Here is a 16,065-nt window from a genome sequence, read left to right as displayed (position 1 = left end):
TTCCCACCAAAGTGCTCATGAACAGCTTGCATCGCACCGCGTCAGAGCCCCCAACCAACATCATCTGCGTATGGAAAGCCGTCAGATGAGCTTCTGGATCCTCCATACTGGTGAAAGTGACTTTGGGCCCTACGAACGTGGCTGGTATCACAACATCCATGATCACTTGCGAGAATGGCATCGGGAACTCCCTGGGTGGCGTCGCAGGTTCTTGATCCTCCACCTCACGTTCCCCTTCCTGATTTTGCAGATCCCAGTGCAACTCCTCATTCTATCGGCGCAGTTCTTCGTTTTTTGCCTGCGACGCAGCCAAATCAGCCTAGATGCGTTCCTGATCCGCTCTTGATGCAGGGTAAGGTTTTCTCCCCCGTTTGTTGCAACAGATTCTTGCCTCATATTTCTAATCTTCTTGATCTTTCTTGTTCTTGTTGGTGGGATAGTGTTTTAGATCGTGCCCCACGGTGGGTGCCAAATGTTCCTGCCAGTTGACTCGATCGCCTTCGTACGTGCCGCTCTCGATCTAACACCTGAAATCACAAACTCTGACGGGGTGACCACCTGGGTGCCTCCTCGTGCACCTAATCTCTGGGGTCACCGGCCTTTGGGAGTGCCCTTGTTGTTCACGTGCCATGCATGAAGCTCGTCCCTGGAATGTGAACTTCACAGGTCATATCTTTTCAGTTGCTTTATACTTGTGTTACGCCTAAACGCGTCATCCACTCTACACGCATGGACTCTCGTGACCTAGACTTCTCCCTTTCTGATAACTGGTGTGTGGTCTGGGATCCACCTCTCGTGGCCTATCTCTGTTGTTCGGGTCCCGGTGTCCGACCTCTCCACACTGTCTAGTGGCACGTCGGTACATCCAGGTGACCGATGTCTGACCACTTTTTGGTTCCTTGGCGCACGTGCTTCACGAGATACTGGCCCACGCCGCTCGTGAGACCCTGCTTACGTGGCACCAATAGTACTAGTGGTCAACGACGCCCGAGGACTTGTCGGTACACAAGCCCTCAGTCTCGAGGTGTATCTCGTTCAGCGAAGAGACTAAGTCCTTGTTCTTGGTGACCTATGTGGCTCTGCATGACAGGACGTGAATACTGCACCAAAGTGACGTCTTTCTGAGCCCGTCTTATCTGCGCACACGTGTTTTGATCAACGGTTAGGGCTTAACGTCGCTTACGCTTCTTTATTTCCTTTAACTGTTTGAAACCGCGTGCGTCCAATCACGGTTCCATCATTCTCTGAAACACTCTTGATTGCTTCGTCTCCTTCCTCAAGCACTCTCGCATTTTCCTTACAAACTCCAACATCTTCATCCTATCTGATCAAAAGGTATGAACTTTGATTGTTGATCGCACTTATTTATTAACTCTGATGCTTGATAACTTCCTGGGTTGTTTAACTTTTTGCATTCCAATCGTCCTCTGTTCCTTTTTTTTGGGTTTCCCTCCTTCGATAGGGTTCAAGAAACCCAGGACTCTTGAGGAGCTGATTCATGTTGTCGTACTGTTATCAGCCTTTTGTATTCTGAAATTTTTCCGCAGGGATGGTTCAGAATAAGGAGAAACGGGCCAAGCTGGCTGGTATCCTGACTCGCTGCCAAGGGATGTTTGGGGGTGCGGGCACCTCTAGCCCCCACGCCCTGGCTTCTGCCACTGTCGCGCCTTCGCCTACTCCTTCCATTCCTGCAGTCGCGATCCCTCTTGCCGCCGCCCAATCATCTCCCACTCCATTTCCTTACGAGAGTAAGGTGGTGGAGATTGAATTAGATGAGAACTCCGTCGAGGGGCCACTCTCTAAGAGGCTTAGGCCTACGCCGGCGATGGCTTCCCATTCCTCTTCTATCGGTCGCTCGGCTTCACCCCTTGATCGAACGACAAGCGTTCCCATGTTCCCTGACCTTGGTGGGACGAGTGCTTCTATGACTCCTCCTGCCCTCGAGCTGACACTTTCCTACAGCATGCCTTTAAAGGCTTCCAACTAGGGGTGACGGTGGACTCGGATGAGGCCGCTGCGAGGGAAAGATTGGGCTTCAATTTTGGGGCTCTTCTTGCTCATTCCTGTGCCTTCATAACTAGGCCTGAAGCGAGGGTGGCGCTAGTAGAGGCCAAGATTAAGGAAGAAACGACCCTATTGGCTCGTTCGTTTGTTGCCCGCGAGATCGCACTGAAGCAGGAGTTGGCTTGTCTTCGCCGTTCTGAAAAAGATCTCTCTAAACAACTTCACGCCAAGTGCCGAGAGGTTGTCGAGCTAGAGGCAAGAATCCTGCCCTTGCGAATCCGTGTCTTTGAGCTGGAAGAGGCTGCTGAGGCATCCAAAGCCAAGATGGCGGGGCTTGAAAAAAGGTCCATCAATCGAGAAGTGCAGCTGGGTCTAGTGGAGGCCGAGGTCCTTCAACAACCTAAGAGGTTCGAAGAAGCCGAGGCTGAGTTGACAGGTGATGTTGTTGATGCTTACGACACGGGGTTCGAGAACGCACTCGCTCAGGTTGCCTGTGTGCACCTCGAGGTGGACGCTTCACCTTTCCCGCTAGGTCAGGAAGCTTCATCTTCATGTGCCTCGTCGACGGCATCGCCCCTAACTTATTCAGCGTAGGTCTACCCAACAACATGTTATAAGTAGAGGAGGCATTGGCGACAAGGTACTTGATGCTCTCCGTACGGGACGTGGTACCATCCGTGAAGGTGGTCCTCAGCTCTAAGTGTCCGCGCACCTCCACATGGTATCCCACGAAACCGTACAAGCAGCCATTATAGGGCCTTAGCATGTCGGGAGACAATTGCAGCTTGTTGAAAGTCGTCCAGAACATTACATCTGCCGAGCTTCCTTGATCCACTAGTACACGGTGCACCTTCCTTCCCGCAATTACTACCGAGATTACCACCGGGTCCTTGTCATGGAGAACAACGTCTTGGAGGTCGGCCTTAGTGAAGACAAGGTTGACATCAAAAGCATCGTCGGCCCTTTGTGCGTCTACCGACATCACCGCCCAAGCATACCTCTTCCGCTGAGAGGCAGTTCAACCTCCTCCCGAGAAACCTTTAATTCTACGACGAAGTTGTGCCTTGGTGGCACGTTCTCCCTCTCACGTCCCCTAGTGTGAGGCTTCCTCGGTTGATAGGGTTGCTGCTTCACGGGGGTCTTCTTCTCTATCGTTGCCTAATGCACCCTTAGGGTTTGAGGACGACCTATCGAAGGTGGGCGCGTGGGAACCACGCACGTGCGTTTCTCGTTAAGTTCTTCCTCTGCCGCAATATGAGCCACCGCGCGTCGCCTTATCTCGACGAAGGTCATAGGGTGGTTTCGGATAAGTGACTCGCTGAAGGGGCCGGGCACAATGCCCTTCCTGAATGCGTGCACCATCATCCTTTCGTCCTTGAGGTTCAACCTCACTACCTGTGCTCCAAAGTGGTGGAGGAACTCCTTCAAAGACTCTCCTAGATATTGTCTTACGTCAGAGAGATCATAAGAGATAGACGGGGGAGCCCGATTCGTGATGTATTGTGCTCTGAACAAATTTGTAAGTTGTGGGAACGACGTTACATGGCCATCAGGGAGGCTGATGAACCAGTCCATCGCTGTTCCCGCCAGGGTGCTCATGAACAACTTGCATCTCACCAAATCGGAGCCCCCAACTAGCATCATCTGAAAACTGTGAGGTGGGCCACCGGGTCCTCTGTACCAGTAAAGGTCACCTTGGGCCCTACCAGCGTGACTGGTATTACGACATCCATGATCTCTTCCGAGAACGACGTCAGGAACTCCCTGGGCGAAGTCGCAGGTTCTTGATCTTCCTCCTCACGCTCGCCTGCGCGATTTTGCAGATCCCTGCGCAGTTCCTCATTCGAACGACGCAGTTCTTCGCTCGTTGCTCGCGACCCCACCAAGTCAGCCTGGATGCGTTCTTGGTATGCTCTCGATGCGGCCATCTCTTCCTGAAGGGCTCGCATCATCTTCATAACCTGTTGCAGGGTGAGGCTTTCACCCCCATTTGGTGCAACAGGTCCCTGAGTCGTACTTCTCATCTCCTGGATTTGTCTGGTTCTTGCTGGTTAGACAATGTTTTGTATCGAGCCCCACGGTGGGCGCCAAATGTTCCTGCCGGTTGTGAAGGGGCGCCATCAAGTCTCAATGTCTGGCCGACTTTTCGGCCGAGCTGACGCCACTACCCACCCTCTCGGGCGGGTGGACGCTCTATCTGGACGGCTCCTCAAATAAAACAGCCTGTGGAGCAGGAGTCGTTCTGGAAGGGCCGGGTGACCTCCTCCTGGAACAAGCCCTCCAATTTGGATTCCGGGCGACCAACAATCAGGCCGAGTACGAGGCCTTGCTCGTCGGGCTGAACCTAGCCTACGACATGGGAGCGCGCGAAGTTACATGCAAAAGCGACTCCCAGGTGATGGTCGGCCAGGTCAATGGAGAGTTCGAGGTTAAAGAACCTTTGCTGCAGCGGTACTACCACGCAACCAAAAACAGCATCGCCCGCTTCAGTAAAGCACCCTTGGAACACATACCGAGGGAGGACAATAAAAGGGCCGACATCCTGTCCAAGCTATCGGTCACCAATAAGAAAAGCCATAAGAGGTCAGTCATACAAACCTGCGTTCGTCACGAACCTTCGACCAGCTTGACTCCACGTGCCCTTCAAGTTCACACCACAAGAGCTTCCTCAGGGAACCTGAAAACACAAGGTGGCGCCTCTGCGGCCGGTGGCGCTCCGACGCTAAAGTTAGTAACAGGAACACCCAAAAACTCAGAGAAAATATGCTCTGTAGAACCGTACTAAAGGCACACAACCCTAGCAGAATGAGCCGTAATGAAAACGTACCTCTGCAGATTCTGTTAAGTTTACCTTTATAGCTAGGTTTCTTCTCTCTCCAGGCCGTTATGCTTTTGGACGCGTGGCTCGCATCCAGCCCTGCACGTGTCGCCATCTGGGTTGGGATAGCAGGTAACGCCCAGCCCTACACCTGTCATCATCTGAGCTAGGTTACCTCGAGCGTCACTTCTCTATTGCACCCAACCCTACACGTGTCATCATCTGGGTTGGAGTAACAGATAGCATCCAACCCTACACGTGTTGTCATCTGGGTTGGGGCAACTTGAATGTTATTTCTGTGTAGTAACCAGCCGCGCAACTAAGTCATCTACCCATGGAGCAAGCTAACACGCAATGTGCCTTAGAACACCACCTGACCAGGCGAGCACCGGGTGCAGCACAATGCACCATCTCTGTGATATCGCCTGTTGTTAATGACACCCTCCTTATCACTCCGCCATGAATGTTCTTGGGCTGAGGAGACCTTGTCACCAACGAATGCCCACTTTGGGAATCCTGTCGCTGTTAGGCAAGCTGTCCCCTTTCTACCCACACGCCCTTCAGACCCTATGCTGGCGCGACAATCGCCTCATTGGAGTTATGCACTTGAACTTACACTTCTGAGCCTTCATCAGCTTCAACTGAGCTTACTGGGAGATCCGGTGATGTGCTCCTCGCGGCAGCGTCAGACCACCTGATCTCCCATCATCAACACGTCGACGTTATACGATCTCGGCGACGTTCGATCATGTACGTTGTAGCACGCCGCTTCTACAAACTGTGACTACACTAGCTTCTGAACCACTCGCCCTTCTTTGGCCACGTGCTCTGCTAAACCCGTCTCACGTGGTCACGTGCTAGACACGTCATCACACCCGATGACCTGGCCGGTACACAAGCCCCCCAGTCTCGAGCTGCGACTCGTTCAGCGAGAAGACTAAAGAGGTGGAAACCCGGCGGCCTACGTGGCTTCGCGCGTTGGCGCTCATACTGTTCACTGACTTGACATTTCACCAACTTCTTCAATCACTCGCCACGTGGACTCATCAACGGCCATTATTCACTGTCGTTTGCGCTTCCCGCAACGTTCGAAACTCTTCGAATCTCTTAAACATTTCGCGCCATTTCACTGTTTCATTATCTTCTACCTTTCTTCGAACTCTCAAAACGCTCCAGCGAACGCTCCGATTCTCCCAACCTCCATCTTTCGGACTACTCTTCTGATCATCTAAAGGTAACTTTTTTATCACTTCTACTGATATTTGCTGCATTTTAATCGGTTTGCATCATCCATTACTTGTCTGGAGCATATGCTGTGGGATGTTTCTCTGCTTTGTTTTTCTCTTCTCTGCGTTTAGGGTTTCTAAACCTTTCTCTGCGAGCCCCTCTTGCTCTTCCCTCTTCTCTTCTTCTGTCGAGTCTTTCTGTTTACGAACACTCATACCTTTTCGTCTTCTTGCAGCTTCCTCGATGACTCGTTCAAAAATCACACCAAACCCTCCTCCATCTCCTCGCAACCCTCCGGCGAAAACCCGTAGGGCAAACCCCTCTTCTTCCCGCGACCTCCCAAGGGGTCCCAACGTCCCCTCTGACCGAGTCGCGAGACCCGTGTCCTCTCATCGTAGCCAACCACAACCAAACCCACCACAAACTAGCGCGATGGTAAAACCTCTTCCAGGTTACAAACAGCTATACCCGTGGGCCTCCGCAACCTTGCTGGGTGAGACCTCATCCGTCAACTCCGACCTCGACATCTTTCGCCTCAAGAAAGGTAATAAGGAAAACCTCTCTTTCAGTAAAGAGCACGATGACAAAGTAGTTCTGCACCGACGATCAGGGGAGCGACGACACCCCCTTCTGCTTCATATACACCATGATGTTCAAGAAGGTCAAATTCCGGTTTCCCTTCACACGCTTTGAGAGGGAGCTCCTGACCGAGCTCGACATAGCCCCCGCCCAGTTCCATCCCAACAGCTGGGCGTTCGTGCGAGCCTACCAAATCATCTGCGCACATTTGGGACATCCGGCCTCTGTGGATGTATTCCTCTATTTGTTCGAGGCGAAGAACCCGGGCGATCGTCTATGGGTCAGCCTCAATGGGGTCGCTGGAAGGCCCATTCTCTCCATCTTCAAGCAATCCTATAAGGATTGGAAGGGGAAGTTTGTTCGTGTATGCTGCAACGATCAAGGCCCTTCCCTTCTCGACGGGTTCCCCTTGTACTGGGTGAACAAGGGAAGGAAGGAGGCTAGCTTCAGGAAGGCCAGGGGGCCAGAGAAAATGGTGGACCTTGACAGGGACTTGTGCGTCTTCTGGAAAAGAGTCGCCTCTTCCAACGTGGTTCTGCCCACTTCCGCCATCATCGCCTACGAGTTTCTCGAACGCCAACTAGACGTTCACATAGGTTCGTTCTTGAGTTCCCTTAGCCTATACTTGTATCGTCCTGCCTTTGCTTTGACGATGCTGTTCTGACTTGTGTGTAGTTTTAGCTTTCCCAATGCATTGTCTTATACTTCTTGTCTTTCTGTGCATTGTTAAACACCAAATTTTTGTGTTGTTTGGTAACTGTGGGCCAATAATGCAGATATGATGCTGGGGAAAGATAGAATGGCTGAGCTACACACCATAGCCAAGTCCCACAAGCTGGCGGCGGGCTCCCAAACGGTCCCGAACTCTGTTGCGGAGATCGCCGCCGCCCAGGGCCAATCTCCGCCAGCTGCTCCACCCGCAATTGTCGCTCTTCCAGCCCCCCAACGCAAAAAACTACCCCTCAAGAAGGCCAAGAGGAAGGCCCCCAGGGTAGTATCTGACGAAGAAACGGATGAAGCCACTGAGGATGGGTTAATATGCAAAAGGAAGAGGGTGGCTGTTCCGTCCGGTTGACCTGGGACGTCTTCGTGCGCGACCTCAACCGTCAGCTAGGGACTCCTTCCCACTGGTTACATGTGGATTCCTGCAAAGAAGAAGGACAAAAGGGCGCCCTAGCGGCCGTTTGCACTCCGACGCTCAAGTCAGCCAGCAAGAAACACCAAAACTATGCACCTCCGTAACGGAGCACCGCGTGTGGCACTCTGAAGGTGGTAAAAAAGGAACTGTGTCTAGTGTGTATTTCTCCCTTTAGCAAAAATCTTTCCCTAGTCCCTTGTGCGTAACCTCAAGGCTCGAGCAAGCAACTAGAGAGTTTCTGGGAAATTTGCCAAAAGTTCGAACCCTGTTTCCAACATTCTCCGCGCTATTTAAACTGCCCAAGCATTTAAAGCGCCTTAAAGCGCTTTTAATCATAAAACCTAACGCACTTAATTAACGCGTCTAATTAGAAAACGTAGCGCATTTAAGACGTTGAAACGCTTGGGAGCCTTTATAGTACTCTAAACGCTCGAAACAGAAACTATATTGAATGACTTTAATTACCTGGTACCTGACTGAATGGTGTTTCTATTCTGACCTGGCTATCGTACACGTGGAGGGCCTCACAGCACCGTGACACCATCTGGGGACGCTTCTGCCCATCTGGGGACGTTTCTACGTGTGAGTCCTCCTGCTTGGGAGTGCTACTGCGCAATGGGTGACTTTTTGGGTGCCAACTCATGCCCCCAATCATCTAGTCACTGACTTTGAGAGCGTATCTGCCTTCCTCTCGTACCCTGCACCTGGCTACCCTGGGCGTGACCCTCCCCTTGAGTTGTATCTATCCCAAAGGCGTCTCTGAGGCGGCAGGGGTACTTCACGAGTCAGGCTGCCCTACACTGGTGCTATTACTATGGCCTTGAAGCCACCTTTTCCTTCTCTTTATCACTATCCCCTGGTTATCAAGGGTCTGAGGCCTTCTCACGGCGTCGCCCCCTCTATGGTCTTTCCTACCCATGGCTGTCGGGGAGTGGCGCTGTGGTCACCTTGGTTTTGTGTCATTCCAACTTGACGACGCCCTGCTAGGCGACGCCTTATCTTGGCGACGCCCTGCTGGGCGACGCCTTATCTTGGCGACGCCCTGCTGGGCGACGCCTTCTCTTGGCGACGCTTCCTCTTGGCGACGCCTGTGCTTGGCGTCACCCCACCTGGGCGACGCATTACGTTGACTCTGGCCTTGACGCTGACTTTGACCTTGACTTCGTCAACGCCCGGGTATGGGACGGTACACAAGCCCCCCAGTCTTAAGCTGATGACTTGTCTTCAGCGAAAAGACTAAGGCCTCGCCCACGCCATCTGCATGGCACCCGCTGATGTGTCATTCTTTCTGACGTGGCCACCCCGAAAACATTGACGTGACATTCTCTGAACCCCTGGGGTGATCTTAATGGCTGATTGGACATCCTCTGAAATGGGAAAACAACACTTTTTGGGCTACGCTTAATCGCGTGCCACATGGTTCATCACGCGGTCATACCTAAGAACCTCTTGCGCTCCCCTTGAGCGCCTAATCCCTTGACACACGGCGCAATCAAACGGTCCCCAATTAACGCCCCTTGAGTTGCGGGTGTAACGTTTAAGTTACTCAAACCCCGCGCTTGAAACCACTGTTACATCCACTTCTCTCCTTGATGATTCCCTTTACTGCATGAACTGCCTGGGACTGTTTATGTTACTGCATTTTTTGGATGTCGTTCTTGCGCTTCTTCGTTCCTCTCGTTCCTCCTTTCTCTCGTGTGGGTAGGGTTCACCTAAGATTCCTCCATTTTTTTCCCCTTTTCTCCTCCAAACCCTTTTTCTCTGAACCCTTTCTTTTTCTCTTTTGCTCTTCAGCTCTTGCATCCATGGCGAAAACTAAGACCAGCGCGCCTCCTCCGCTCCCTAGGTCTTACTACAAAGATGAGTATGACTGGGCCCCCGACGATCTCCTCGACGAATGCTCCACTCTAAACTCCGTTGAAGACGTGGAGGCCCACAGGGGGACCCCGCGTATTACAACTTCAATGCTTTCCATAAAACTCACGACTCCCACGTCTTGGTATGCCGGGTGAAACCCGGGGTACCCGTTTGTGGGGACTCAAGGGACACTGGAGGAAACCCCTTCTTCTTCCTTTACCAAATGGTACTCAAAAGGGTGGGCCTGCGTCTACCTCTTACTTCCTTCGAGAGGGAGCTGCTTACTGAGATCAACACCGCCCCGCCCAGCTTCACCCCAACAGCTGGGCTTTCGTAAGGGGGTTTCAAATTCTTTGCGGATATCTGGGTGTCCCTCCTTCCGTGGACGTTTTTCTTCATTTTTTCGAGGTAAAGAAACAAGGGAAAAGCCTGTGGATGAGCTTCTCTGGCGTCGCCGGGCGCATCATCCTCACGCTCTTCCAGAATTCATTCAAAGGGTGGAAAGGGAAATTTTTCAAAATACGTGCAACCAAGCACGATCCTACCGCCCTGGACGGCTTTCCTCTATACTGGACGGATAAGCCCATAACAATGAAGGCCTTGGCCTTGGACCAACTTGCTCCCGCTGATCGGGACGTGTGCAAAGCCTTGGCGGGGCTTGGGGTAGTCTTTGATACCGCCAAGCTCATCGCCAATGAGTTCAATGCCCACGGACTCTCCACCTACTTCGGTATCCGCTCCTGCTTGTTTATACGGCATGAACTGTCGTGGTTATATGAACTTACTGTCGTGTTTATACGGCATGAACTGTCGTGGTTATCTGCATGCGTTTAGCTATAAATACTCCCATTCTGCTATATCTGAATTGATCTGTGCTCTGTTACTCTCGCTGCTGCAGGTTCAGTGATGACTTCGTCGAGGCGACTCGCCCTTGCCAAATTCCTGAAGAAGGCAAGGTCAGCCAAAGAGGGTGGAGACGCGGTCACCCCTGCCGTGCCAACCATCGCTTCCCTGCCGACTCCTCCTCCGTCCGCCTCTCCTTCTCCCATTGCCGCGGTACCACTGGCCATGGCGTCAACCCCAACCTCAGCACGCCCCAACAAAGGGAAGAGGGTGCTGGTGGTAGATTCTGACAGTGAGGATTCGGGAGTCGCCTTGGTTTCCAGTAAGAGGAGGGCCACGGGCGTTCCTGTCTTGACAGTCGCGTCTCCCGGTGGTGGGAGCTCTCTCAGGGACGATCCACCAAGTGCCACATCACCTCCGCCTCCACCTGCCCACAAGGAACGAGAGGAAAGGATTGACTCAGTTCCCCCGCCCTCGCCGTTACCGCTTCGTGACGCAGCTGAGGCCTCTGGCTCTGCCCCTCCTGCATCAGTTCCAGCTTCGACCTCTCGAAAGCCCCAAATTCCTCGCCCCATCCATAGGGAGTTGACGCAGGGTTTCACTGAGGGAATGTCGCCGACTGATCCTCACAAGGGGGGAGGCATGCCTTACTATATGGGGGCATTCCTGGCGGTGGCACTCAAGTGGCGCACCCAGGCTCGAAGCGCTATTAAGGGGAGGGAGGCTCTCCGCAAACTGAGACAAGAAGTGGGAGCGTTGAAGGAGGAGAAACAAAACTGGGTGCTCAAGGAGGAAACTTCCCAATCCTTACTAAAACTGGCCCAAGAGGGCAGCGAGGGGGCCGAGGCGTATGCGCGCGAACTTGAACAGGCGCATGCCGATCAGCTGGCCCAGCTCACTTCCTACCAAATCCAAAGCCTTGGCCTGCAAGAGGCGGCTCTTGCCTCCAAAGCACAGCGGAAAAAATTTGAAGAACTGGAAGTTGCTTGGAGGCAGAAGTTAAGCGAGAGAGAGAACGCCTTGGCTGCGAAGGTCGAAGCTTTGAGCCTTCTCCAAGCCGAGGCTAACAAGCTCCGCATGGAGAAGGAATTCGTGGACAAACAGTTGACATCCAAGGACGCTAGGGTTGCAGAACTAGAAGGGGAGGTCCAAGGACTGACTGGGGAGATGGCGGGCGCGTTTGAAGAGGGCTTCCAAGAGGCTCTGGCTCAGGCGTCCTGCGAGAACCCTGGCATTAATATTTCAAACTGCGACCCCACACACCATGTCGTCGACGGGAAGGTCGTGCCCTTCGACTTGGATGACTGAGCCGCTGTTTCCCACCCGCCACTTTTACCTTTCGAGCTTTATAGTTATTTTTGCCATTCTATGATAAACTTGTAACTCCTTTGCACTTTGTCGGAACTTTAGAATTTGCATGATTGATTCGTGCCTTTGAGTTATCAAATTCTGTTTGTATGATTTTACCTTCCTTTCTCATTTCCACGTGCTCCGATTGCTTTGCCCCCTATCGCGTTCCTTCGTGGCTTGTTCCGCCTTCGTATCTATGAGGCCTCTGCTTCGTGAAGGTGTTAGTGGATTTGCCGTTATTGTAACGCAACAGTTGAGGCATACTTCCTGGCCCCAAACGTTCGGGATAAGGCCACACACCAATGCCCACGCCCACGGAGAGGCTTGCCTAACGGCGCCGTATCGTCCGTGGGATGTCTCCAACTCCTAAGCGGCCTGTCCCTTGATTCTCGGTGCCTGGCGCCCACGCCTGAGGAGAGGCCTGCTACCATAGCGCCGTATCGTCCTCAGGGTGCCTAAAAACGCCAGTCGCTAGGAAAGCTCAAAGCCCTCCAGGGGTCGTTCCCTCCACGGTCTTTCCTCCCCATGGGTATCGGGGAACGACCCCGCCAGCAATTCACTCAGCCTTTGGCGATCTCGCCTCCCTCCGCAGTCTTTCCTTCCTGCGGGTATCGGGGAGGCGACGCCGCTAGTGATTAGCTTTAACTCCTTCGATTTCGTCTCCCCCCACAGTCTTTCCTACCTGTCGGTATCGGGGAGATGAAGCTGTTGATACTTGTATTGAAGACTCCTTAAAACGTTTCACAATGGTAATACCTTCTACTTTGGCTACGCTTTCTCTTGGTAACGCCCTCTCTCTTGGCGACGCCACCTCTCTCGGCGACGCCCTCTTGTATGGGCGACGCCCTCGATGTCTCCTGGTGGCAACGCCATCTGCACCTTCCACTGGCGACGTTCGGGGCGGCTAAACCGTTGACTTTACTTCGACGTCGGTTCTGACTTTGGCTCAGGTCGACGTCCGGGGTGGCGAGGGACGCTAGGTCTCGCCCGTGCCGTCCACGTGGCGCTTTTCGTATGGCTGATGGGACGTTCCCCCACTTCATTAGGTTCTGACACCTCCTGAGTCTCTGATCCATTCTCGACGGCGTGTCGTACCCCTGAGCATTCTGTCGATACGACGCTTTCTGAGTGTTAACCAGTGGTGCCAGGACCATCCTCTCATTTTCTACCACGTGGCTTAGTTGCATGGTTTACCCATTCGCGTTTTTTGGCGCTCTAACCGTAATATTTTGTTCTTCAAAATCTTGAAACTGCCTTCATCATCTCTGTTCCTTCGCGACATTCTTACGCCATCTTCCTCCTCTCAAAGAGCCACTCTGTTGTCCTTTCTAACCAACGTATTACCCCGCCTTTCCAGCGAACCATCTTCTTTCGACCCTCCAACTCTCTTTCCGCCACTGTTCCGTCATGTCTTCTCACATTCCTTCCCCCGGGGTTAACCATAAAGATCTGTATCCCTGGGCTTCAAGCAAGCTTCTGGATGAGTGCTCGTGCCTTCTTTCCACCCTGGCCATCAGGAAACACAAAGGAGAGTCGTGCTCTTATAATCACCGTGCCTTCGCGAGGAGGCATGACGATGACATCACCGTGCTCCCTTGCACCTTGGGGGAGCCGGTGTGTGGGGACGAACGCGCCAACGACGGGATTCCTTTCTTTTACTTCTATCAGGTGGTGTTCCAGATCGTTGGCGTACGTTTGCCCTTCTCCAGGTTCGAGAGGGAACTTCTGACGGAGATCAACGCTGCACCAGCCCAACTGTACCCCAACAGCTGGGCCTTTGTTAAGGCCTTCGACAAACTGTTCGGGTTCCTAGGGTGTGCGCCCTCGGTTGAGATATTTCTTCACTTTTTCGAGGTGAAACGTCAAAGGAACAACCTCTGGGTGACCCTCAGCAACGTTCCTGGTAGGGTTCTCCTGACTCCCTTCCAAAGCTCCTTCACGGGGTGGAAGGGTAGGTTCTTCAAGATCTGCTGTTCTGATATCGTGCCTTCTGCCCTGGATGGGTTCCCGCTGTACTGGGTGAGGGAGGCACGAGCCCTCAAGTCCAAACCCTTCAAGAAACTAAGCCCGAACGACCAGATTGCGTGCCGGATTCTGGCTGAGGCGGCGGGTTTTGACTCCGCCACCCTGATCAGTTTGGAGTTCAACGCCGGAACCCTAGAGAAGTACATATGTACGAGTGGCTATCTCAGAAACTTCTGCTTCTTACCTTCATTAGATCTCTACGTGGTCTAACTCATGGTGTCCTCACTGTTCTTGTTTCCCTTGGTGCAGGTTCGAAGATAGACCCCCAGCGGAGGTCACAGCTCACCCAGGCGTTGAAGGCTGAGACTGAAGCGTCGTCCTCCTCCCTGCCAAGGTCTGAAGGCCACTGAAGAGTGGTTCGTTTGTATTTTTTCTTTTTCTGTATGAGCACTGGGCCTGTATTGTCTGCCCTATTCACCTTGCTCCCGTTCCTTCGATCATACATGTAAATTTGACTTCACTGTGCCATGCTTGATTTCTTTAACACTGCTTACCTTTGCACACGCTTCATGCACTGCGCGTTTTTCCTCTGTCACCTTTCTTGGTGGCGCTTTCTCTTGGCGGCGCCTTCTTTCTTGGCGACGCCTTCTTTCTTGGCGACGCGCGACGCTTTCTCTTGGCGGCGCCTTCTTTCTTGGCGACGCATATGCTTGGCGATGCCTGTCGTCACTTTGAAAGGGAAAAAGATAAAGACTGAAACCAAGACAAAGGTTTTTCCTCGAACTTCTTTTCCTTTTTTATTTGGGTGACCTCGTTAAAAAACCCCCGAGAGGGAAAAAGAGTGTCCCCTTCAACTAAATTGTTACATGGCTGCTTATATAAGTCAACTAAAATAAAATTTTAAGTTGGCTGCATTCCAACTGCGCGGGATGGGACCCCCATCCAATGTTTCTAAGTTGTAAGAACCGTTGCCCTTAGCTTCGGTAATTCTGAAGGGTCCGGTCCACTTGGGAGACAGCTTATTCTCCAGCTCGTATGGATGAGCCTTCCTCATAACTAGGTCGCCAATCTGAAACTGTCGTGGCTTTACCTTAGAGCTATATTGTCGCTCTACCCTTCTCTTCACGGCTTCGGCCCTTACTCTGGCCTCCTCCCTGGCTTCATCCAGTAGCTCCAGGTTCACCCTCCTTTCTTCGTTGGATTCTTCCGCCACGAAATTTTGGAAACGTGGTGAGCTTTCGTGAATCTCAATTGGGATCATTGCGTCTGACCCATACACTAAACCGAAAGGCGTCTCCATGGTGGAAGATTGGGGCGTGGTGTGGTATGCCCACACGATCCTTGGCACTTCCTCCGCCCACGCTCCTTTGGCCTTTTCTAGCCTTCTCTTTAGCCCCCTCAGCAAAATTCTGTTTGCTGACTCTACCTGCCCATTAGTCTGGGGGTGTTCAACTGATGCGAACACCTGCTTGATGCCTACCTCAGCACACAGGTTTCTCAACTGCTGACTGGCGAATTGGGTTCCGTTATCGGATATCAGCCGCCTAGGTACGCCGAAACGGCACACAATATTCTTCCACACAAAGTGTTGGACTTTGTGCACAGTGATCTGGGCCATTGGCTCCGCCTCTATCCACTTGGTGAAGTACTCTATGGCAACGATCAAGTACTTCATCTGCCTTATCGCCAGCGGAAACGGACCTAGGATGTCGATCCCCCAGGTATGGAAAGGCCATGGGCTGTATATGGATCGCAGCTCCTCTGGCGGCGCCTTGTGCCAGTCTGCGTGTTTTTGGCATTGCTTACAACGCTGGGCGTGTCGCACGCAATCTTCCTTTACTGTTGGCCAATAAAAACTTGCGCGCACTACCTTAGAAGCTAAGGACCTTCCGCCTACATGGCTCCCACAAATGCCTTCGTGGAGCTCCGCCATTATTCTGGTACACTCGTCGCCGCTTACGCATGTTAAGATAGGGTGAGTGAAACCGTGCCTGAATAACACTCCGTCTACCAGGGTGTACCTTGCAGCATTTCTCTTAACCTTCTTACCTTCTTCAGGCTTCACTGGGAGAACCCCATCCGCTAGGTACCGCCTGTATGGCGTCATCCAGGTGTCTTCTTCGGCTAAAACATGTATCTGCGCTCGCCTCCCTCCTTCGGGCGTGTCCGTGTATACGGTAATGTGAGGCGCCTTCAACGTATCTTGAGTCAAGGAGCGATGACTCCTTGGCCTTCCTCTCGCGGTGCTTATGTGGAGGACATCCACCCTGTTATCCTCTATGAA

At 52.6% G+C, this 16,065-nt stretch overlaps 1 protein-coding gene across 1 annotated transcript; it reads right to left on the bottom strand.

Moving 5' to 3' along the window:
* Nucleotides 1-3,162: 3,162 nt before the first annotated feature.
* LOC137838737 (uncharacterized) lies at nt 3,163-3,579 on the bottom strand. The gene has a single exon (XM_068647964.1). The coding sequence runs from the start codon at nt 3,577-3,579 to the stop codon at nt 3,163-3,165; it is 417 nt and encodes a 138-aa protein (XP_068504065.1).
* Nucleotides 3,580-16,065: the final 12,486 nt, after the last annotated feature.

Source organism: Phaseolus vulgaris, chromosome 4, assembly GCF_000499845.2.
Source record: "Phaseolus vulgaris cultivar G19833 chromosome 4, P. vulgaris v2.0, whole genome shotgun sequence".
NCBI lineage: Eukaryota > Viridiplantae > Streptophyta > Magnoliopsida > Fabales > Fabaceae > Phaseolus > Phaseolus vulgaris.
The sequence above is the reverse complement of the archived record's forward strand: the minus strand, read 5'-3'. Positions and strand labels throughout refer to the sequence as shown.